The 24,130-nt window shown below is 49.2% G+C and overlaps 2 protein-coding genes across 7 annotated transcripts in view; one reads left to right on the top strand and one right to left on the bottom strand.

The window, feature by feature from the left end:
• The first annotated feature begins 12 nt into the window (after positions 1 to 12).
• CACNG1 (calcium voltage-gated channel auxiliary subunit gamma 1) lies at positions 13 to 7,356 on the top strand. The gene is made up of 4 exons (XM_065910770.1): positions 13 to 357; positions 5,471 to 5,545; positions 6,271 to 6,408; positions 6,729 to 7,356. The coding sequence occupies exons 1-4, from the start codon at positions 126 to 128 to the stop codon at positions 6,953 to 6,955; spliced, it is 672 nt and encodes a 223-aa protein (XP_065766842.1). The 5' UTR covers positions 13 to 125; the 3' UTR covers positions 6,956 to 7,356.
• Positions 7,357 to 14,532: 7,176 nt separating this feature from the next.
• HELZ (helicase with zinc finger) overlaps positions 14,533 to 24,130 on the bottom strand; it is a 149,410-nt gene continuing 139,812 nt past the window's right edge. For all 6 annotated transcript variants that reach the window (XM_065908752.1, XM_065908754.1, XM_065908751.1 and 3 more), the window contains one exon: positions 14,533 to 22,442. In XM_065908752.1, the coding sequence (XP_065764824.1) occupies positions 22,108 to 22,442 (335 nt within the window). In that variant the 3' untranslated portion in view covers positions 14,533 to 22,107. The remainder of the gene's footprint in view (positions 22,443 to 24,130) is intronic.

Raw genomic sequence — 24,130 nt, 5'->3', positions numbered from 1 at the left:
AGCCCACCCTGGCTCAGCCCGGCACACTAAACTTAGCTTCCATCCCCGGCTGGAGTCACTGCCGCCGCCCCAGCCCGGAAGGACACGGCCGCCGGCCCCCAGGTGCCCACTGCCGCGGGACCACCATGGCCCCGACCAAGACCCTGAAGGTCCGAGTGGCCCTCCTCTGCGTCCTCGTGGGCACTGTGCTGGCCCTGGTGGCCGTGGTGACGGACCACTGGGCCGTGCTGAGCCCCCACGTGGAGCACCACAACACCACCTGCGAGGCGGCCCACTTCGGCCTCTGGCGGATCTGCACGAAGCGGATCTTCGTGGGCGACAAGGAGAGGAGCTGCGGCCCCATCACCCTGCCCGGGGGTAACGTACCCGCCCCGCCCGGCCCTGTGGGAGGACGGGGCTCCCCAGACCGAATCCGGGCTGGGGGCGGTGGACCAGCCAGCGTGCCTGGGCGGGGGTGGTGGGCCGGCCGCGGTGGGGCTGGCAGAGGCTGAGCCAGGCTGTGGAGCACGGGCGCTCGGCTCCAGCTATTCCTGCGCTGGGGCTCAGGGCTGGTCAGGGGCAGGGGTCTGGATGGGCAGACAGACCGCAGCTCAGGAAAGAGAACGCGGATCTACAGACTCAGCCTGGACGCACCGCCCAGCCAAACGCAGCCCTCAGGTGGAAGGGCCGCCTCGGTGGGAGTTCGTTCCAGGCTGAAGTGGGGACACACTCCTAAAGGGTTACTGGGCCCTGGGCAAAAGGAGAATGCAGGACTCCTCCTCGTGATTATCAGGAGTCTGAAGGCGGCAGCAGGAAACCCAGTGGGCGTCCCTCCTGGGTACCGGCCCTGAGCGCCCACACAGGTGACTTGCCTGTGAGGCGGGACCGCTTTGTGCGAGGACTGTGTGTCCTGCGTCTCCTCCTGGACCCAGCCCCCTTCAGACTTAGGAAATGCTTCCTCTCGCTGCGATTTAAAAGCCTGCCTCACTCTCCTAGGGGTGAGCGAACCACACTTGAAGGAGCTCTTTGTAGAGCACACCCAGTGTGAGGCTGGCCGGGCTGCTCTGCAGGCGTGGAGCTGCCACATTCTCAGTGGACGGAGCACCTGCTGTGGAAAGAGCCTGCTGGCGGCACTGGAGTCTGAGCTCTGTTCGGGCCCTGCCCGCCGCCCCATAGAGACTCCACATCTTCCTTTAACACACGGGCTCAGGTCCAGCAACCCAAAGTCCCCTCCAGCGTTCCTTCCAATGTCACCCCAAGGTGGCCGGCGACCAGAGTGAGTGCAGGCTCCCACCTGGTTTTCAGAATTAGTCTGTTATCAGGCTGGGTGTTCCTTGAACCCTGCCCTTTAAGAAAGGCACTGCTAAGTCCCCGAAGACCCTGAGGTCTCTGTGGGGGATGAAGGAGTCCAAACCCCACGCCTCCACTCCTCGCCTTCCTTGCCCTCCCCCCCGCTGCCCCCAGGAAAGCCCTGCCCTGCTCACTCCCATCGGACACCTGGAAGACACAGCGAGTCCCCAGCCTGAGGGCTCTCACAGGCACGGACATGTGCTCGAAGGGTATCGTGTAGCCCAGATGCCCACGCCCCGCGGCCACGGCCGAGCACACCCATAAACAGACGCACCGTCCGCCAGCCCTCCTGGCAGGGCAGGGTCTCCAGGGGCCGTGCATGGGGACGTACTGTTATGGTCCACCTGGCCTGGCCCTTTAAAGCCTGGTGAATTTACACAGCAGATGGGCAGGGTGGTGAGGGGACTCTACGCAAGGAGAGATGACTGGTGGGACGTGCCCGGACCGGCCACAGGGGACGCGCCGACTCGGCCTGGCCGCGAGCCTGAGTCGAGTCGACCTCTAGGCCGTCTTCTCCTGGTCCAGGGAGAGTCGCACCTTCCGAGCCTGTGAGCACTGCCTTGGCCTGACGAGCTGTCCAAGTGCACTCCTGCCTTCTCCCCTCTCCTTTCTCTGCAAGGGGACGTCGTTTTCCTTCCCCACCCATCCTGCCTCTGCTCTACTGGATCACTGTTTCTTGGAGGAATAGGGTTCATATGCCCTCTCTCACTAGTTAACAACAACATCTACAAACACAAGCATAGCACTGCCTGCCAAACATATATATTACATATGTTAACTTTGGATGACATCAGAAAAAAATGACAGGGTAAGAACCTCCAAAAATTCTTTTCTCCATAAAAACAATGAGAACATTGGCTAACATGATCAGAATAAACTTTCTCAGAACTCTAGAAGTTAACCAGTCCTGCAGCAATAAGCAAGTGCTTATTCAAGAAAGAGGGGTGAATCTCAGTAGGAACAATGAGGTTTGTAGTATCTTAAACTGCTATTCCAGTTCTTTCCTCCCTGACTGTCACAGCCTCAAAAACCAACAGCCTGCCATCAGAGTGAAGCCAGCTGCCTAGAAGTCACCAGAAAGGACAGACTAGGGCTGGATCCCTTTCAAGGCCTCATTCCCAGAGTGCTGTCATTATCTGATCTGTCTGGTGGTTCCCTAGAAGTCCCCACTTGCAAGACTGTCTTTATTTGACCTGACTCTGAGCTCATCCAGTGGAAAAAGTCTTTTACCCAGGAGGCATTTGTCAAAAACAATTAGAGACAGTTGTTTAATACCATAACTGCCTAAAGGAGCAGATAACAGAGCAAACAATAGGCTAACCAGAAAACTGGAGAATAAGATGGGTGGCTTTGAAAAGCTCCAACATATTCCTGGGAATTTAGGAGGTCACGTGGGTCCACAGTGTAACAAGTATGCACAGGAAAGATCTGAGAAGGCCATAAGCTCTCACCTCTGGCTTATGTGGAGCTGCGTGAAGAAAGAGAGAGAAAGAAAGAGAAAGAGAGGAGGGAGAGAGTACGAGGAAGGGAGAAAGACGGAAAAGGAAAGGGAGAGAGCGAGCGAGCGCGGGGCAGGGGAGGGAGGGGAAAGAGAAAGGGAGAAAAAGATGAAGGCAGAAACGTCGACTACCTTGCTGAGTGCTTGGCTGTCTGCTGGCACGGAGCTCCTCAGCAAAGCCTGGGAGAGGCATGGCTTCCAAGCGTTCTAGGAAATCTCTGTGAGCTGACCACCAAACTAACTGAGCAGAGATTTCAGTGGCCATACATGAACAGACTTCACATATTTAATTCAGAAATGTAATTTGACAAGCAACAATAAAAATAGCCACAGAAACAAACCCTGGGGAAGAGTGGACATCTAACTTCCAAAGTTATAGTTTAAAATGTCAAGTTTTAAATTTTAAATCAAAAAAGGTTACAAGACACAAAGGGGCTGCGGTCTCCGATGGGCATCCACAGGGCCCCCTGCAGCGGAGCTTCTGGTTCAGCACAGGGGACACTGGTCATCCTCAAGTACTGAGTCAGGAGAGGGGACGGGCGGGCAGGCCCATCCGCTCACCGGAAGACCTGCCACGGAGGAAGGGAGCCGGGACCTCCAGATGCCCTCTGGAAGCACTTAGTCGGGGGGGGGGGGTGGTGCCTGGACTTGTCCTCGCACAATCTGCAGCACCAGACTTCCCCAGAGCCTGGTGCTGGTCTGGGGGTGCTGACACCCCAACTGCCACCTGAGCAAGAGGACCTTTGGCAACGTGGACGTGCCTGCCTTGGCCGGGTCCTCGATGGGCCTTATGTCCAGGCCACTCGTGCTGAAGGGTTCTAACTCAGGGTCTGCAAATTGTCATGGAGGCAGCCAATCGTGAAACACGCTGGAATTCAGTTAGTTCCCTTCAGAGGGTTTTCAACGGCAACAAAAATTGGCCCTTAAAGAATGAGACAGAAATTATTCCTCTGTCCAGAGGGAGACCCTGGGGGACCCGTCACCTCGCACGAGGCATTAGAGCAGGGCTGCTAGAGAGTCTACAGCTGATAACCTAATACACGCGTGAGAGCTCCGTTCAGCCTGAAAATAGCACCAGAAGCGCCTGACATCACCAGCGGCAGCCACACACCCCAGGTAACTCAGCTCAAAGGAGAGTGATTTAAATATAGAAGCTCAAAGAAAAGGCTGTTTACTTCACGGAACATTTGCTGCTGCTAAGCCAGGCTCCATCTCCCGGGGTCATTCTCTTCCTCCACCACGGAGCAGCAGTAACCCTGACATTGGGGGGTCAGGGGGCCAGAGGTTTCAGTGGGAGATGATACATCTCAGGCAGACAGAAGCCTGGACCCCAGTGAAAGCTATGACTGGAAGGTTTTTTTCCCAAAAGCAACGAGGCACCAACACCTGGTGATCATTAAACTGTGGCCTGAAGATTAAAAAAAAAAACAACGAAAGCACAAAGTAGATGCATCTAAACCAGGAGCAGAGTTTCCTATTGAGGTTCAAGGATACACAGGAAAAACAATTCAGTGCAGTGCCTCACACGAATTAAAAGCAACATAATTTAGTTTTTTAAGAAATAGAATAGTGTAAAATAACCCATTCATCTACTTCCTAAATCAGCAGTAAAGAACATTAAGCCATGCAATAAGCAATAGTCTTTTAATTTTACAGTATATTTAGTTGTAAGAGAGATTAAAAGAGAAAAATGGAGGAGAAATTATATTGAAAATCAGTGTGAATTTCTTTGTTCTGAGTTCCTCCTCTGTCCCCTACCAAATCCAGATTTTTGGCCCTGCGGCCAATACACATCTTCCATGGCTTTCCCGGCGCTAATCAAGTGGGCCGAGCAGTTCACCCGGGAGGTCTCAGCTGCGCTGCCTCTGTGCTCACAAGCATGGAGGGCCTAATGCTTGAGATGATGGTCACCCGTGGCCCTTCATTCAAGTCCACACAATGGCCCACTCAGCAAAGCCCTTCAGGCGGCATTTTAAGGGGCTTAGAGCCAGGTTTCTAAACCTGGCTGAACATCAGAATCTCTGGGAAAGTTCTTGAAAAAGATTTTGTTTGCCAGGTCACACCCAGGGCCTCAGGATGGGCCTGGATGCTGGTTGGAAACCAGTGCTGGGTTGTGTGTGACCCAGGGTCTGGCAACCCCAGCGCCTCTGGCATCTGAGGGCTGCTAGTTCTGTGCCCTGCAGGCTGTCCAGCACATCCCAGGCCACCTCCCGCCAGGTGCCAGTAGCCGTCTGCCCAACAGGGACACAGATGTCTCCAGACGCTGCCTGGGGTCCCCTGCAGAGAGAAGCAGCCCCAGCTGAGGACCACTGTCTGGCCCTGATTGACCATGTGTCCTGCAGTTCCAAACAGACTTGAACTCTAGGCTTCAGTTACCCCATCTGCCAAATGGGCTCAGTACCCAGTGCTCTGTGCCCGGACTGAGTCAGCCTCAGCTCCCTGAAGATCCTCAGGCTCTTATACAGCCCCTTTCCCACCAAACTTTTGGTCTAAGGGTGGAAGCAAGATGCTTGTTTCAGCCCAGAGTCAGGATTTAGAGAGCAGAGAGCAAGCCAGAAGCCCCAGGAGGACTGGCCCGCCCCCTCCTTGCCAGCTCCCGCCCCAGCTGAAGCCCTTTCTCTCAACTGTTTCCCTCCTTTGCAGAGAAAAACTGTTCCTACTTCAGGCATTTTAACCCAGGCGAGAGCTCGGAGATCTTCGAAGTCACTACTCAGAAAGGTGAGCCTGGGTGGAGGGTAGGGAGGGGGAGGAAAAGTGGATTCCACCACTCCCTGCTGAGCTGGAAAATCCCTGGCATGAAAGCCCCAGGCTCCTGCTTGATGACAAGCAGCCCCTCCTGAAGTCTGTCAGCGGCAGCCTGGCCAACCTCTGTGCCCAGAGACGGCAGCTCCCACCTCCAGGCGTCTCAGGTCTCTGCATCAGAGCTCCCACGCACACACACGCATGCCCAGGTACACACATGCACACACATGCACACCCAGGCACACACTGGAACACACACACAGATCCTCTCCGGCACTGAGCTCTGTAACAAGTCGCACTCTGTCATCCTTCCAGAGACTGCTTGTCAGTCCCAGGACAGACCACCCTGAGCCTGGGTGTCACCTTCAGCCCTGACTCTGGGAGGGAGGTTTCTGCTTCAGGCAGGTCTCCAGCCACAAATCTCCGCCCACCTTCCGAGGCCTCTGCCCCTGGAAGGAGGACCTTCATTTTGGTGCATGGACGACCTGGAGAATGAATTAGGTCTTGTGGACATCCTGGCCGCATCCTTTACTCATGTGCCACTCGGAAGGAATGATTTCTTCTCTGGCCCTCAGTGTTCTAACCTGGGTAACAGGGGCGGCAGAATGCAGAGCAATCGCTAACCTGGGGGCAGGAACAACAGGCGAGGGGACTCCGAGCCCCTCCTGAGGCCCCGGCGTCCCTGCGCTCGTGTGCCGCAGAGTATAGCATCTCGGCCGCCGCCATCGCCATCTTCAGCCTGGGCTTCATCATCGTGGGCACCCTCTGCGCGCTCCTGTCCTTCCGGAAGAAGCGTGACTACCTGCTGAGGCCGGCCTCCATGTTCTACATCTTCGCAGGTAGGATGGGGCTCCCGTGGGTGCTCTCGCCCCCCTCCCCAGCCCGCTGGGGTGGGGGCTGGGTTTGGACAAGGCCCGGCTCCACACCCCTGCTCCCCATGCCCCCGTGACCGCCCCCCCAGCTCCCCCACCTGAACCCACCCTCACCTTCCCCTCCGGACCCCCGCACCCCCTGCCCCGGCTGTGCCCGCAGGCCTCTGACTCCCGGCCCCCACCCCCTGCCCCCGTTCCCAGACCCCCACCCCCACCTGCCCCCCAGCGCCGCCCCGCCCCGGGCCTGCCGCTCGAGGCCTGCGGCCTGAGCCCGGCTGTGCCCGCAGGCCTCTGCCTCTCCGTGTCGGCGGAGGTCACGCGGCAGTCGGTGCAGCGCATGGTAGACAGCGAGCACACGGCCTGGATCGCGCACTCGCTCGCCTGGTCCTTCGTCTGCGCCTGCGTCGCTGCAGCCCTGCTCCTGGTCGGCGGCCTCGCGCTGCTGCTCTTCGCGCTGCCGCGGATGCCCCGCGACCCCTGGGAGTCCTGCATGGACGCCGAGCCCGAGCACTAGCCCTGGGCCCGGGCGCGGGGCCCGCCTCGGGAGGCCGAGCCCAGGATGGGCTGGAGGCGGCAGCGTGACTTCTCCGCGTCCCCACTGGGCGCACGTGGCGCGTCGCTTCTCCGGGGCCAGCCAGTGGACTCGGCCCGGCTGGCCAGTGGACTCGGCCCGGCCGGCCAGGAGGGGCGGGGCGGCCGGTGCGGGGGTCCTCGGGGGTCCTCGACCTGCCTCCCCGAGGTTCCTCCGCGGCTCGCCAGACGCCCTGGGTGCTCAGCTGTTCGAGGCGCCAGCGCCTCTCTGCTTCCTGGTCACCCGACATCCCCTCCTTGGCTTCTGGGAGACCCGACAAGCACTTTTTAACTGGTCTGACTGCAATTTGAAATAAAAACTCTTTGAAGCTTGTCTTTCCTTGACCTTGCGTAGAGATCACTTGGGTTCCTGACCACGCAGCCTAAGGGCCCCCTTGACCCAGAGGAGAAATGAAGGCATAGGCCACGGATGGTGAGGACGTCTGTGGGGACACGGGACAGAGGGTCTGTTTACCGGTGAGATTTAGAGGCTCTGAATTCCAACTTCTGACTCTGGGCCCTGGGTTGTCTTCAGGAGAAACCAGAGGCCTTCTGAATTGGCAAGCGCGTGTGGCAAGCGGGTGAAAAACAAGGAGTGTTATTTCCAGAGCTCCCAGTGCCAGAAGCATCCCAGTGCTGACACAGGGCTCCAGCCACCCTGCCACAGGGTCTGGTTTCAGACGCTGGATTTTTGTGGCAGAGAACATTAGGTAGCCGGGCTTAGCACCTAGACACGAAGGGCCACATGGAGAGTCACAATTTACACTCTTCTGCCTTTGAATCCCCTGCATTCAACTAGCCCTTGGGGATGGAAAGCCAGACTCTTGAGCAGAAAGGACCCTGTGCCCCTTACCTTGATCTGTTTCAGAGGCCGTGGCCAACCCCCTCTTGCAGGGATGGGTCTCTTGCTAAGAATGGTTTTTAAAAAAATTTTTTTAAAATTTTTTTTTTAAGAATGGTTTTTATACTTTTAAATGGTAAAGAAACATCAAAGAGGAAAAAGATTTCATGATGTGAAAATTTCATAAAATTCAGATTTCAGTGTCCATAAATAAAGTTTTATCAGAACTGCCAGAGATAAACAAAGTCACAGGTATCCTGGTCAGAACAGATTTTAATCAGTAACTCTCTATCGCAGCAGGAACAGAACTCCACCGTATGCCCAGAGGAGATCGGTTTTCTAGGGTGGGTAGGCTCTGTAGAGTTAGAGAAGCAAAGGGCTGCCCAGGAGTGGAAGGGGGTGGGCCTGGGAACCTGTCTGGGTTGGCTAACAGGAGGTAATCCAGTTAGGCGCCAACCCTTACACAGAGGCTGGGAGACCAGGGCCTGTGGCAGGTTTTGGCTGGACAAACAGCAGTCTTTAGGCAGCCTTGAATTTTCTCAGGCAGACAGTTTAAGAGGGGCTGGGGTCATCCTCAGGATGTGGCCTTGAGCGGTTAGAAACTATGTTAGTGTTTGTTTGCATCTTTCGAGGCCAACGGTGAGTGCAGAGAGGGCTGGGGGCGCCAGGCTGGAGTCTGGTCCCTGTGACTCTAGTTCCTACTGGACCGGTGTGAACTGAACAGTCGTCAAATCATAACGTGTTCACTTTCTTAACTTTTAAAATTCATCAGATCGCACGAGGTAAGGGTAAGGGAGGTGGCAGAGCCAGGACTAGCAACCCAGTTAGATAAATAACATTTAAGTGTGAGACCTTTTTAAAAATGTGGTAAAATATACACAGCATGAAATTTACCACCTTTATTTCTACGTGTCCAGCTCCACCATGTTACCCACTGTCCATGGCGCTTTTCATCTTGCCAAACAGAAGCTCTGCCCTCTTTAAACGACTCCCTGCCCCCCACCCCTCCAACCATACACTTTCTGTCTCTGTGAACTTCACTGTTCAGGTGCCTCATACGAGTGAGAGCAAACAGTATCTGCTCCTCTATGTCGGCCTCACTTCACACAGCGCTAGTTTGTCTTGGGGCTTTGCTCCTGACAAGTTTCTGGCCTGAATGCGAAAGCCCAGCCTCCTGGAGATGCTTGCCGATTCGGCTTTAAGCCTGCCTCTGTCTTCGCCCACAGAGCAGTCCTGGTAGAACCAGGGAGAAACAGGTGGGGGAGGGGCGGGGGGGGGCGGTGTTTGCAGCCACAGTCTGAGGTCTTCAGCTCTGAGCTTGAGGAGCTCACAACACCCAACTCACTGATGTAAACAGCCCCGCCCCGCCCCACTGCCCCGCCCCGCCCCACTGCCCCGCCCCGCTGCCCCGCCCCGCTGCCCCGCCCCGCTGCCCCGCCCCGCTGCCCCGCCCCGCTGCCCCGCCCCGCTGCCCCGCCCCGCCCCGCTGCCCCGCCCCGCTGCCCCGCCCCGCGCCCCTCCCCCCGCCGCCCCGCGCCCCGCCCCGACCCGCCCCCGCCGACCCGCCCCCGCCGCCCCGCCCCTCCCCGCGCCCCGCCCCGCCCCCGCCGCCCCGCCCCCGCCGCCCCGCCCCGCCGCCCCGCCCCCGCCCCCGCCGCCCCGCCCCCGCCGCCCCGCCCCGCCCCGCGCCCCGCCCCGCCGCCCCGCCCCGCCCCGCGCCCCGCCCCGCCCCCGCCGCCCCGCCCCGCGCCCCGCCCCGCGCCCCGCCCCGCCCCCGCCGCCCCGCCCCGCCCCCGCCGCCCCGCCCCGCCCCGCGCCCCGCCCCCGCCCCGCGACAGTCGGAAGCCCATCCATGCTGCGTGTACAACAAAGGGGCGACCCAGCATGTGCCTCATGGGCCGAAGGACGTCCGGAAAAACAGGGATACAGTCCGGATACGTCCCAGAGGCAGGGAGGTGGCAATGTACAACCCGCTCCACCTACTGGGAAGGAAAATGAGAAAAGGAGTCGAAGCCAAGGCCGCCCCCACCTCAGCGAGAGGCGGCCCCCAGTCACTGAGGCCAGGAGGTCCTACCTGCCAGCTCCAGAAATCCAGGTGTGAGCCCTTAGCAGAGAGACTGATTCCCGGAACACAGAGCCACGCTCTGTGGGTATCGCAGAAGTGAAGTGATCTCTGCAGAGGACCGGACCGCCTGGCTGGAAGAAGCGTCGTTTTCCTCCCACCTTCTCCAAGGAGTTGGACGGTGTCTCAAGCCCGAAGCGGTGGTCTTCGGGGTGCGGACAGACTCGCTCCGGCCCGTGGCCCCAGGACGGCACGGACTCAGGGGGACATTCTTCGGTCTGGTACTTTCTTTGTCCTGGGCCCACTTCCAGCCCCCGGCGGAAAGCCTTAAAATGACATTTCCGTTGGTTTTTGTACGGATGGCCAGGGAAGGTTTGAGAGAGGAAGCGGTGTATGATGAAGGTAAACGAACGAGCTGCAGAGGAGAGGAGATGCCATGCTCCCTAGCCCGTCTCTGCTTCCGGCCTCACAGCGCCTTCGTGGAAGGACCTCTGCTCACCAGACCATCCAAGCTAAGCGCCACCGCCCCCCGGCCCCACCGCCGCCAAGGCCCTTGGCTCAGTCACGTGTGCAGCGTCCCTTTTCCATAAAGTATGGTTCCCCCGGTCAGGATGTGGACGTCTTTGGGGACCAGTGTCCTGTCTCAGCCCCTGACTACAGCATATGTGCTGAGCCAGGACAGGACCTGCTTCTGGACAAAACCAGGGATGGGTAGTGGACCTGCCCCTCACGACCTAGAGTTAAATATAGTCAGTGACTTTAAAATAAAGCTAAGTGCTATGCGATTTAGGTTCCTTGGCCGCGGGTGGCCTGCCCCCTTTCAGAAGCTGCTGGAGTCCTCCTGACTCCCCAGGGCCCAGCGTGGACATGCCTTTAACCCCTCTGTGCAAAATCCATGCTTTCTTCCTTGTGTGCCCTTGACACTGGGCGCATATTCCCAGGTTCTACCCCGTTCTGCATGGTTCCCTGCACCTGCCTTGCTGGGTGATGTTTTCCTGAGTCACCCTGGCAGCTAGACCCTTCCCCACCCAGTCAGACACCCCACACAGTGCACATCAGACAGGTGTGTGAGCTAGAAGAGGGCAGGGGTGCTCCAGAGAAGCAGCAGGACGCACAGGGAGGGGACCACCAGAGCTCACGGGGGGCCTGGGCCATGCCCTTGGGGGCCCACAGCCCTGTGGCTCGCCCTGTGCTGGGCCTGGGCCCCTGCCTCCGCCACAGCGGAGCTCACAGCTGCGGGTCCAGATAAGATGGGTTTTCTCAGCTGGAACACGTCAGCCGGCAGTCTTTAAGAACAGACAAGTTTCTGCTGAACACCTGAAACTAACACAGCTTCAATTAAAAGAAAAAAAAGGAACAGATAGGTTTCTACAAGGCCTTTGCTGGATGATTCAAAACTACCTTTAATGACACTAGAGCACACTTTTTTTTTTTTCAAAATGCTGTCTCTTCCATTCTTTAGCACAACCAGCAGGAATGATCTAGGTCTTAGAAGGCCTATAGCAGGGTCCCCAACCTCGGAGACCTAGTGCCTGATGATCTGAGATGGAGTGGATGTAATAATAATAAAGTGCACAATAAATCTGATGCACTTGAATCATCCAGAAGCCACCCCCCCCACCCCACCCCCAGTCCTTGGAGGCCAAAAAGGTCCGTGGTGCCCAAAAGGTTGGGAGCTGCTGGCCTGCAGGGTCACAGGGAGGAGAGTTGATCTGTCCGGTAAAGCCTGATCACTTACACAGCTGCCAGCAGTTCCCTGTTACTTTGGTCCCAGGTCACACTGCTCGCTTTATGCCCAATCGCCGAGTTTAGAGGACTAACTCCTCAAAACTTTGAATAGCAGACATAGGCAGACATAGAACAGAAAAAAAAAACAAAAAACAAAAAAACTTTGAATAGGAGATTCAGTCAAGAGTGCCCACTTCTGCTCAGTTTGTAGAAACCCGTGCCTCTTTGGATACCAAGCCGACAGAAGACCTAGTAGCAGGTGCGTTTGAAGAGCAGGCCCAGAGACAAGCCACCTACCACAGGACTTCAGGCCCATCCCTTTTGGCTTCTGTTCATATCTAGAGGGCTTGTCAGAGATGCCTCAGATTACATTTCTGTCCAACTAGTGGGCAAAACAGCATCAAACCCATTCTCCTCTAGTTTGTTTGCAGGGGAGCCCAGAGGGCAAGCCACGTGACCAGCCAGCCGAGACCACCTTCCAGAGCCTTGGCTGGTTCACCCCATTGTCACACTAGTGTCCTCTCTTCTCAGGAATTAGCCCCATGGTCTCCCAAAACAATGGTTCAAATCAATTTGCAGAGCATCCGCTTTAATGAGCTAAGAGTGGGCTAACACCACATTCTGCAAGCTGCAGCTCCCATTCTATTTAATCACCTCCCTCTGTGGATTTAAAATCCACCAGAGCTTCAGAGCAATGGGAATTTCATCACTTTCACAAAAGCCTGTATGGTAAGTTTATGCCTACAGACCAGGAGATGCTAAGGTAGGCAGCGTCCATCAAAGTTGACGTAACCATGGTGAAGCTGTTAAATCAAGGGTTCCCACAGTGACACCTGGGAAGACACAAAAGGCAACCGTTAAAGCTGAGTGAGCGGGGATGTGGCTGCGCCCGGGCCATCGCTGCCAGCAGCAGTTGGCATCTGGCAGAATCGCACTTTCAAAGGGCCTGTGTGGGGAGGGGAGCGGGTCCTTAAGCTCTTCTCTGAATCCACCCCTCTGAGCTGCTTCCGCCGGCATTTCAGGGTGTGCCCTGTAGAAGGCGCAGAGCCTACGCTGTAGGTCTGGGGCCTCGGGACCAGAAGCTCACCAGCTCCCAACTCAAAGACAAAAACTGTGGTAACGCGAGTATAAGGCCCTTAGAGGAGAAGGGAGCTAATTCCAACTGGGGAGTGTGGGAGGTGAACTGGCAGAACCCTGAGTGATAGCAGCACTCGCCAGAGCTGGCCTGGGTGTCCTGGTGCTGAAGGGTGAGCTGAGAAGCCAGGAAGGGTGCGGGTTCATCTAGGGAAGGAAGGGGAAGCAGTCTGACTCGGGGCGCTGTGCGCAGCGCTCCAGAGTCCAGCTCAGAGGCTGAAGGTGCGACAGGAAACCACGGAGGGCTTCCCGTAAGAGTGGCACCATCAGATCCACTTCAGAAAGGTAAGTCAGCCGCAGTCGGTAGGGTGAACGGGAACTGAGGCCACGCGATCAGGATGGGTCCTCACATCTGAAGAGAGGGTCTCCATCCTTGTGGGAAGTGGTTTGTTAGGACAACACCGCTGTGTGCATCGGGTGTCAGAGCCCATTACAGACCCTGCCTCAGCTCCAAGGCACAGGGACGTGGGCGTGTTCCAGTTTAGCCAAGCTCCATTTCAGCGCTCCCCAAGGCGACTCTCAATTCTCCAGCTCAACCCATGCTCCATACAGAATGATCCCGCCTTGCAGTTTTGATGAAATCACATTCTTCTACTTTCATTCTCAGAAAAGTGCTTCAAAGAGCACCAGTAATGCACTGGAATTAACACCCATGAGTCTTTATTTGTATGTTTTCCATTGAAAATTGGTCTTGGTTATGTCCTCTAGAGCAGATAGCAGCCCAAGGGCTTCTCCACAGCCATATGATTTATATGTAAAGAAATGTGTTTCTTTGCAAAACCCAGAGATGATTTATGTCGGATCAGATCAACTCAAAGAAAGCAGGATACCCATCTTGAATATGATTCACTGCACTAAGAATTGTAACTTGTCCTTAAGAAAGGCCGACTGTCCCATCTCCCCACATTTGCAAACCTGAAGCACAGCATACTCGTTTGATTCATGGTGCCACATTAATGGGAGGTTAAAATAAGACCGCCACGGCACACAAAGCCTCTGTGACCGGCTAATGCTTCTTGAAGTCATATCATGGCACATGCGAAGAATTATTTCCCCAATGAAAATGAGACCCTGACTCAGGCCAATTTTGTGCCCAGCCAGCATTTGGAGGGGAGGGGAGGCAGTGTGATTAAATGCTTGGCACACCCCCTAATATGTTGATGTTGATGTCAACTAGGTTTACAATGTCTGAAATAAATTCTGGGTTGCACAAGCCCGGCATTAATAAGGGACTTATTAAGAGCAATTCGTGATTGTCTCTTCTCTCTCAGCTAGTCGTGTCTCTTTTCGATTCTTTGGATTGCATCCCCCCAGGCTCCTCTGTCCATGGGATTCTCTAGGCAAGAACAGTGGAATGGGTTGCCATTTCCTCCTCCAGGGGATCTTCCTGAGCCAGGGATGAAACTCATGTCTCCTGCATTGGCAGGAGAATTCTTTACCAGTGAGCCATCTGGTTTACTTTTTTAATTTGAAAAGGGCTGATGATCTTTAAACTTTTAGGTAACTAACACCCGAAGCCTTCAGGCCTTTACTACCGCTGAAGTTTAGAGATTTAAGTTGCAAATTTCTGAAAACTAGAGTCACAACTTTACAAATTAATATTTAGTTCTGTTACTTTAGCTGGTTTTACTGATTAATATCATGAATAAAATCAAAGTACTGTGCTTAACTTCTGTCAGACCTTGGGTCATGAAAGGAAGCAGAGGGTAGTGTTTCACAGATAATAAACAGATCTCCAAATTATTAAAAAGGCATTTTATTATAAATACATTTTAGTTGTAGCAGTAAAATACATTTTGTGTTACCATGAATCTTTTAAAACAAAAGAATTTCACTGAGACAATGATCACAATGTAGGAATTGTAGAACTCTGAACTGAAACCTTGTTCTAAGGAACCAATGTGGTCAAAGTAATTCCAAATCTAAGTTTTAAAAGAAAATGACAAAAAAGAGAAGGAAATAGAAACCCTAGATAGTGGCTTTGGGGTTATTTTATGGTACAAAGTCATTTTTACTTTTAAGGATAAACTCTTTAGGCATTAGAATTCTCAGATGAGGTATCATTAACCACAAAGAAAAAAATAATAATTTTGCCAAAAATTATGATTATTAGATAGATGGCTGTACAGCTGGTACTTTTTGAAGAGATGGAAATGGATCAAATCAGTTTTATGTAACCTCCCTTTGGAAGGCTTGCCAAACTAAGACCCTGTATGAATTTGCAACTGTATGAAGTTAGCTGAACAAGTTTAGGTAAGAACTGTATTCTTGAAGCCTTTTTAAAAAACACTGTGTCACTAATGAAGCCGTCAATAAAATGCAAAACCCATTACCTTTATAATTTAGAGGAGAGGTATTTTATTCACCCTATTTACCTAGCATACAACTACCACATTTAACCAGTACCTTCATGGGTTTCAAAGAATCAGACGGGATGACTGGCACAGAAAGCGGATACAGTACTTGTCATACACACGGGTTTTGAGAAGCTGGCATGGTCTGGATACATAAAAACCTGACTCGTCCTCTGCGGGGGGGCAGGGGCTGAGAAACCTTCTCAGGTGTAGCTGACCTGTCAGGACTTCAACCTGGACAGAGCCCCCCGACCAACTGGACGACAGCGCGAGGTCTCTGCATCCAAGGCATTGTGCGAAGCAAAGGATAAATAAACTGAAGCTCCCTACGAGCTGCAACTGAATACAGTAACCTGTGCTGAACATATAAACAATTCCACCAAAGATTATCAAGGCTTTCAAGGAGGAAGTACTGTGTTTTAAGAATTCCAAAGCTGTGTGTTCTAGGTTGCTTATCATATGGTCTACATCTAAGTCATTCTATAATCTACTACCTTAAAAATAATTTTTTCTTTCTAGTCTCAGTAAATTCAAAGCCAAACAAAAAACCAGAGGCAGAGACCAATACCTCTCAAGCTGCACTCCAGGGGAAATATTAACGACAATAACACACAAATTTTAAAATATCCATAGACCTGTAGGTTTATTATATTGTAGGCAGTTTCTCTCAAAAATAACTTGCTCATACATGTGCACCTATAGTTTATGAATAACTCATGCTGTGTAGGTGGAAGATTCCTCTAGACTGTTTCTTGCAAACATATAAATTTTTTTAAAGGTAGCAAAGAAAAAAAAAAAGGTAGCAAAGAAATCAGAGACAATTGTCAATTTTCTTCCCTAAACAATACTGCAGGCTCCCCTAACACCTATTGGCAAAGAATCCAAAATAAGTTTAACCTGAGAAACACATAATTTGAAAAGCAAATCCTTTGCCCTCACCTCTCTCATCCCCCAAAACATGAAAACCACAAAGACATCATTTGGGGATTATCTATCATTTCCCATGCTCAATGTCACTGCCGTCTTAGTCTGGGGCTGTTGATACTTAGGGCCTCCATAAGCGCAAAGGGCATTCCCGTGTCAGTCCGATGGGTTCCTACCACAATGCTCATCTCTGTGTGCGGAGCATCAAGACTGACTCTCTAAGCGTTCCAAACAAATGCTCAGCTTCTAGACAAAAGCCCAGGTTGCAGTGTACAGGAAGCCAAACTCACGCTAGAAGTGACAGCACTCCTACCCTGACTTGGAAGAGCAGCCCAGACCTCAGAGGGTGAATGCTGGAGGCGAGAGGTGGCAGCCCCCACCCAGAGGGCTCTTTGCTCCAGCGGTCTTTCTCCATGAACGTCCCGAATTATAAAAATGTCTCGAGATCAGTTTTGCACACTGAATAAATACATGCATGATTAAAAAGACCCTCGGACTTTCTCTAGACCAGTGGTTCTCAAGGTGTGTTGCCTGGACAGCAGCCTGAGCCTCGTCTGAATCTTTTTGGAAATGGAGACGACGAGGCTTCAGCCTGGAGTCAGAGATGGCGGGAGTGGGTCCAGCAGCCTGTATTTGACAAGGCTCCCGGATGATTCTGACGCAGGCGCTCAACTCTGAGACCCACTGCTCTGTCCTACTCAGACAGGACAGAGGTGTAAACAGATACTCCTTCTATTCTGTGTGGAAACCTATGGAATTCACCCCTTCCCCTCCACTGCTCAGACATAAAAAAAAAAAAGCTAATGACAAAATTTATTTCAAAAAATCCAAAAAAATTTAATATTGGTTTCCCCTCGTATACATAGTTCTAAGGCAGGCAGTTACATGCTAGTATGCAAAATAAAATACAAAAGACACCTCATATGAGGTGTAGAAACAGCTAAAAGACTCCCAAAGAATATAATGAAAAGTCCATAATATTGTTTAATGAACTTGTAGAATTATATAAAACTTACTATGCATTATGCTTAATATTCGTATCAAAATAAAATCTCTCTGTTGAACAAATTGCAAATAAAGTCTGGTCTAATACATTACTGGAACTATAAGTATATGAATGTCTCTGGGTTTTCTCAACACTCCAGTTTTAGAAGCTTTAGGCTAACACTGTAAAACTGAGTTTAGGATTTAACCACGGTTCACGTTACTAAGTCTAGATTCTTCTGTTAGGTGCCTCTGTTCAAAGAAATTTAGAAACTCCTGTGACTATTTCCTTAACGTTTATTCCAAAGTAGATGATTTTCAAACATTTCAAAAAATTTAAATACATTAAAATTTTTGTAATTCTGTTTAATCTGATATTCTAATTTAAAGGAATAACAATGCCATTTCTTGAATGTGTTTTATAAAAATGTTAGTAAGATTCATTCCTTGTAACAATGGTCTTGAAATTGCTTATTAAACAGGTATGAAAGTAGTTAAGTGTGAATTTAGCAGCTTGACAGTGAAATCTCACCACATAAATATCCAACCTCAAGTAGAGGGAGAATATGAGAAACCTAATACAAGGAGTACTTTGAAGACTGAAATGCCGCTTACTATTTCCTGATGTCTTTATAATACGTGACGGACATCACTAAGTGATATTCTGAACAAGAAATCATAAGTAGAACATTATCCACTATTTCTAAGTGCTAAATAGTTGTGGATCAGGTGGCAAAGAGTGGAGCAAACCATCAGATCCACTCAAACATTTACTTTGAGATTTAGGAACATATAGGGTCATGCTAGAAATTGAGGGTTCTCCTACTTTAAAGGGATGGTTAGCAAGAAACATGTCTGGTAAATCTTACAAAAGACAAATTACTACCTTTGTGGAGCTACAAGAAAAACCAGATAGCCTAAGTAACATTTAAGGTAGGAATTTATATCTTTCAATATATTTAAAGTTTTAATCTTGTATTTTTACAGGCTTTTTCTGGGTTCTCTTTTTAAAAACAACTCCAGTTTGAAAAAATGCTATCTAAGGATAACAGGTGTCTCTTCTTAAAATGGTGATTTCAGTAAATCTAATCTTCTTCATAACAGTAGTTGAAATCTAAAATTTATCTTGAAATTGTTTTTCACACCCTGGCTCTTTTTAGGCAAAGTGGCTCTCTCTAGTCAAGGTGGCTGGAGATAAATACTTACATGTTTATAGCTTTGCTCTCAGATGTGTACACATGGAAAATATGAAACATGTAAAATCGACTACATGAGAGCAAGATAACACTATATATTAATTATTTCAATTTAGGAAATTAGGTTAACTTTCTCAGCAATTTCAATGCCTCCAAAAACACGGAAACTATTTTCACAAATAGGTCTTGGAGACTGCTATGTTTAATTAGGTAATGCTTATTCAGTGGGAATTCTGCTTGTTTTACTTATTCTGAAATTCTTTGAACTGAAAAGACCAATTGATGTTTACATCAAACCCAAACTTATTCTAGAATCTTTGATGAATAAACCACACAAGGCAGTTTGTTATTTCATACATACAAAATGACCCGAATAGAAAGAAAGCCTGCCTGTCTCTGAGGAAAGGAAAATGAAGGTTATGTTGTTTAAACGGTCAATAATTAACTGCTGGTTAATCAAAAACAAAGCTCTGCTACAACAATCTGGCAAAGCACAAGCCAAAATGCCAAAATAGCAACCAAACCCCCTTTAAACACACCAGAAATATCCATGTTACATTGACTGAAGCTCTTCAAAGCTTAATAGAAATTCATTTTTAGATAAGGAAAAAAAAATTAGCATGAAAACTCTACAAATTCTATCACCCAAAAGAACTTTAATGTAAAAAACAAAATCTCAGTAGTACTGAAATTAAAAAGTAAAATGAATAAAAAATAGTTCTGGCAAAAAAAAGGAAACTTCAGAATGATACAGAGAACAAAGAAGCAGAAAGACATCATGTGAACAATTGACTTCACTTGGAAGAAATCTGTATTGCAAGAAAAGGAAGTTGGTAACACTTGGTATTATCCCAGAGGTAACATCAAGCTTTAAAAATAAGGAAGTTCCATCTGAACTAAGGTTGAACCTTTATATAAGGTCATCCCTTGGTATCTGCAGGGGCCGGAGTTCAAGTCCCTTCTATAAAATGACACGGTGTTTGCATGTAACTCACACACTCTCCCATATACGTTAAATCATTCTCTAGATTACTTTTAATACCTGATACAATATAAATGCTATGTAAATGGTTGCCAGTGCATGGCAAATTCAAGTTCTCCTTTCTGGAACATTCTGGAATCTTTTTTAGTATCTCTGATCTGCACTTGGTTGACTCTGTGACCATGGCCCCTGCAGACAAGGGAGCCGACCATCAACTGCTACATCAGTCTGATCTGTGGGCACCTGCTCATGCCGCCCAAGTCAGATCCAGGAGCAGGAATGGTACTCTGAAGCCACGCTTCACTGCAGTGGAAACTTGCAATGATTCTTGCAGTTACGATTTCCTCAAAACTGTCACAAGATATTACGCATACATAATACTCAAAGCACAGCTGGAAATATGGCATTAAGGAAAGCTGAGGACCAAGCCTGGAGGTTGGAGTACACGTTTGAAACCGAATCTAAGAGCGTACTGATGGGAACAACATTATGATTCCTTGACTGGCTACAGGAACAACAAAGGAATGAGGATCACTCAGACATGCTCAGCACAGCAGTGGACTAGGAAGTAGCTATTATTTTTAGTTATTCAGAAATAACTGCTTAGAACATTGAAGTCACAACGACCCAACAGCTTCCTTACGCGAAGCTTCCATCATCAACATACTTATATGAGGTGGTGGGGTGGGCACATTTAAATAATTTTAAAACTAGTATTTTTTAAAGGTTCAGGTATGGAAAACAGGTAATTAGGCAATTACTTCATGACACAGGCTTAGTTGACAGGCCCGAGGTGACAGTTCAGTCTTCACCAACATACTTTCGACCGTTCACCTAGCTGTGTCGTAGTCCTGGATATGGGGGGGAGGAGGGTCCTTACTGACAAGAACGCTATTTTTCACAGACACCCTCACATCAGGAGGATCTCATTTTCATTTGGGCTCTGTCTTGAGTTTTGTCACCAAGTTGGAAATACGCAGCTATATAGCAAAATTTTTTCTTCTTTTTTCATGACTAAAGTTACGCTGAGTAAAATCCAACACCGCTGAGCGTGGTGATCTGATATCGTACAGAGAAACCAAGGTGCTGTGCAATTGCTGGCTCCGTTTTCCAGCTGTGACTTGTACTAACCGTGACCACATGGGCAGTCGACACATCGACACCTGCCGCTGCACACAGCGCCCGGCCTCTGCGGCGCAGCCACCTACCAGCCAGCTGCACTCGGGACAGAAGGGGCTCTCCCCGTCCGCCCTGCGGCTCGGCCACCTCCAACCAGAGGCCCTCCCCTCTCTTCTCCCGAGCCCCCTTCTCCCGGGCTGCAGGGGGCTGCTGCCGCGGCCAGACTCCTGCTGTGCAAGTTTTCCTTTATCCCTCGCTTTTCAACTGTCTTAAAGTGGACTGCAAATATATGATGGCCTACTCAAAAGGAGTCTTCCAAAAAGCTATTTCAGAACGGATCATCAGGATCCATTCAGGATTTGCAATGTTTCCCAACCTTATCCTATTATTTTATTTTTTAAAAAAGGTTATATTGTAGTTTCAAGACACCTCTGAAATATAAAAGTAGTACTACTAGGTCAGGAAAACAATACAGACATGCTTTGCTTCAAAAGTGTCACAAGACCACACGTTTGAAGAGGGTCAATGCTTTTCTTTGGATTTTACCAAAGTTCACGCAAAACAATGTCTAGGCTGTAGAATATTTAGGAGAGCTGTTTAAATTTTATATTTTTGTACAAGTTCAGTGGGGTTCTTTCAGAAGAATCGAAAGACGAAAAACAAGGGTAGTTTTTGCCCCAGATTTTGATGAATTTTGATACATCTTTGATAAACATTATATTTCTTCTTTAATGATATTCCTCAAACAAAACAGTTAGCAAAATATTTGAATTTGCCATGTATAATGTCACATTTTAATGTAAACATCAAAAAAGGTACCAAAATTTTTACTGGAGGGAAAAGAAACCTTAAAGCGGCACAATTCTTTATACCACTGGAGAGAGGGGAAGCCAGATTACAAACATTTACACATGCATAGTGAGGAAAAAAAGATTTTTACTAAATTCACGCATTTTTAAAATAGTTATCAAGTCTACTAAGCACCAACAATCCTAAAAATTTTTCAGCTTCATGATTTGTTTAAAAAAAACCACACTATCAAATTAACATTAAAAACAAGCTTGAAGAGTAGCTTGTCCAAAAAATAACTAAGTATGCCCATGTTTTTTTCAGGTTACAAAAAACAGTGGCATAGGAAATACACCTGCAAAGAATGCCTTTAACTCTGTCCTACAGTGGATGGAGAGGACAATAGCGCATCATACAGTCTAAAACTATAAAAGTTTTAGAGTGCAGCATCTTGCCACCAAAAAAAGCTGATGAAACTTAAAAGTATTCAGAAGATGCTGCCCCTTTATTTTAAAAAATTTTCAATGAATTTAAGCAAAAATAACATACATTTGTACATCAACTGGCCATTTCTGGTACAGAAACCCAGCATATGGTAATATTATTGAATAAATGTAAATGCTACTTACAATTATTTTTCTCTTTAAATACATTTTAGACAAACTTTTTTTTTCTTTTTTTTTTTAATAGTTGCACAATTAACTTCTTAGCTGCTAGCTTGATGCAAACATATATAACAATACACAAATTTAAAAATATTTTTTTATTCCACATAAAAGCTGTCAAAATTCTGACTCACGTCAAAAATGCAAATAATGGAATATACTTTTAAAAAATTAGTTGCAAGTCTAGCAGCAAAGCAATTAAGTGAGAACATATTTAACATGAAAACAAAGCAAACTGTGCAGCTATAGGTGAAGGCTGGCTACCTTAGTTCTACTGATACAGAAATTAGAACATTCTCCCTGGAGGAAAAAAAGTGATTATTTAAAATAGGAGTAAAAGCCATTGCTGCCGGCTGAGCTCCCCAGGCTGAGTTCTTGAAACAGAGACAGAGGGTCGCTGCTCTTCTTGGCCTGCTCAGGTGGGGGCCTGGGCTTGGGGGGGGCCCGAAGCGCGCTGGCGTAGGACATGGCAGGCTTGCCGCCCCCGGAGCTCTGCAGGCTGCTGCTGCTGGCTGATTCGGCGATCTGCTTGTTGGGCATGAGCGGGGGGAACTGGCCGAGATGCTGCAGCACGCTGTAGTTGAAGGAACTGGACCCCTCAAGGCTCTCAGGCTTCAGGTGTTCCTCAGGGGCTTTGACGGTCTTGGGCGGAGCTAGAAGCAGAGAACAGTAACACCGATTTAAGGGCAAGCCCAGCAACACCCAGGCACCTCGTTAACTCCGTGTCTCTACTGGTTTTCATCTCCAGGAACTCAGGGACAGACGGCTTCTGCCACAGAACCCTGAAATCACAACATATCTAACCAAACTTCTCCATCTCAGAAACACTTGAAAAAAAAATTAACTATGTGAGCTGCAATAACTAGACATATTAAAAACTGAAGGTCAAATCCGAAGGTCTGCTTCAAAAAACTAATTTGTTTAATTGTACACTTTGATATTTATTGACTACTCATAGTCTGAAAATGGGAGCAAATATGTTCTTTGTTAAATAAAAATGAGCTCTTCAACCAGTTGTCTGGTTAAGATAGCTTCTATTATTAACCGAAGAACAGTAGCATCAGATTCTGTTTCTTAAAAATGCTACCTTTTCTTGTAATATGTAAGTAAAAATGGAATAAAGTGAGAGAAGAACAGTGAACTTCACTTCACACTTCCTGTAATCTGCCTGATTTTAATATTGACTCCATTCTTCCTAACTCATTTCATGGCCCACTGCATCATAACTTGCTTTAAACACTGATTTTGTTTCCAATGTTTTAAAATTTAAACCATTATACTGAGTGATAATCATAATACATATTCATTGAGGATAACTTGAAACTACACAAAAGCCAAAGAAGAAAATAAGCCATTCAAATTTCCAAATACCAGAGCTAAGCCTTAACCTGTTGGTGCATTTTCCCTAAGGATGTCAAACAATGCAGACATTTCGTAAATTTTTAAAGGAACCTCTCATTTTTAGAAATCTGGATAGCAGTCAATTTTTCACTTTTCAAATGTTATAAAAGATAAAGTTTCCTAAATATTCATGATGTTTCCTTGAGATAAATTCCTAAAAGTACCATACAGTGCATGTGTGTGTGAACATTGCTCGGTCGTGTCCGACTCTTTGTGACAGTCCATGGGATTCTCCAGGCCAGAATACTGGAGTGGGTTGCCATTCCCTCCTCCAGGGGGTCTTCCCAACCCTTGGATCGAACCTGGATCTCCTGCATTGCAGGCAGACACTCTGCCAGCTGAGCCAGCCAGGGAAGCCACATCTAATGAGACCCCACTGAGCAGTCATCAGAATGGCCCACATCAGGACACTGATGTCGCCAAATGCTGGCGAAACACGGAGCAACAGGAACTCTTGTTCTCTGCTGGTGGGAAGGCGGAATGGTGCAGAGGTTTGCTGGTTTCTTACAAAGCTAAACAGACCCTAACCATCAGAGTGAAAGTCAAAGTCACTCTGTCATGTCCGCCTCTTTGCGGCCCCAGGGACTGTATATTCCCTGGAATTGTCCAGGCCAGAATACTGGAGTGGATCCCCAGGGGATCTTTCCAAACCAGGGATCAAACTCAGGTCTCCTGTGTTGCAGGCGGAGTCTCCACCTGCCAGCTGAGCCTCGAGCGACACACAGTGCTAACTATGGTAACTGTGGCCACCCCGTGGGCAAACACTGCCCGATTACACTCAGGCAACAAGCGTGCCCGTTCCTCTACTATATCACAACACTCGTGTTGCTACTTAACTTCAGCCTATTTTATAAGTAAATAATTGTCTTACAGTTCTACTTTGCATGTCTTTGATTACTGATATTTATGGACATTTTCCCCTATGTTTATTACCTATTCA

The sequence above is a fragment of the Muntiacus reevesi genome, chromosome 18 (assembly GCF_963930625.1).
Source record: "Muntiacus reevesi chromosome 18, mMunRee1.1, whole genome shotgun sequence".
Classification (NCBI taxonomy): domain Eukaryota; kingdom Metazoa; phylum Chordata; class Mammalia; order Artiodactyla; family Cervidae; genus Muntiacus; species Muntiacus reevesi.
The sequence above is the reverse complement of the archived record's forward strand: the minus strand, read 5'-3'. Positions and strand labels throughout refer to the sequence as shown.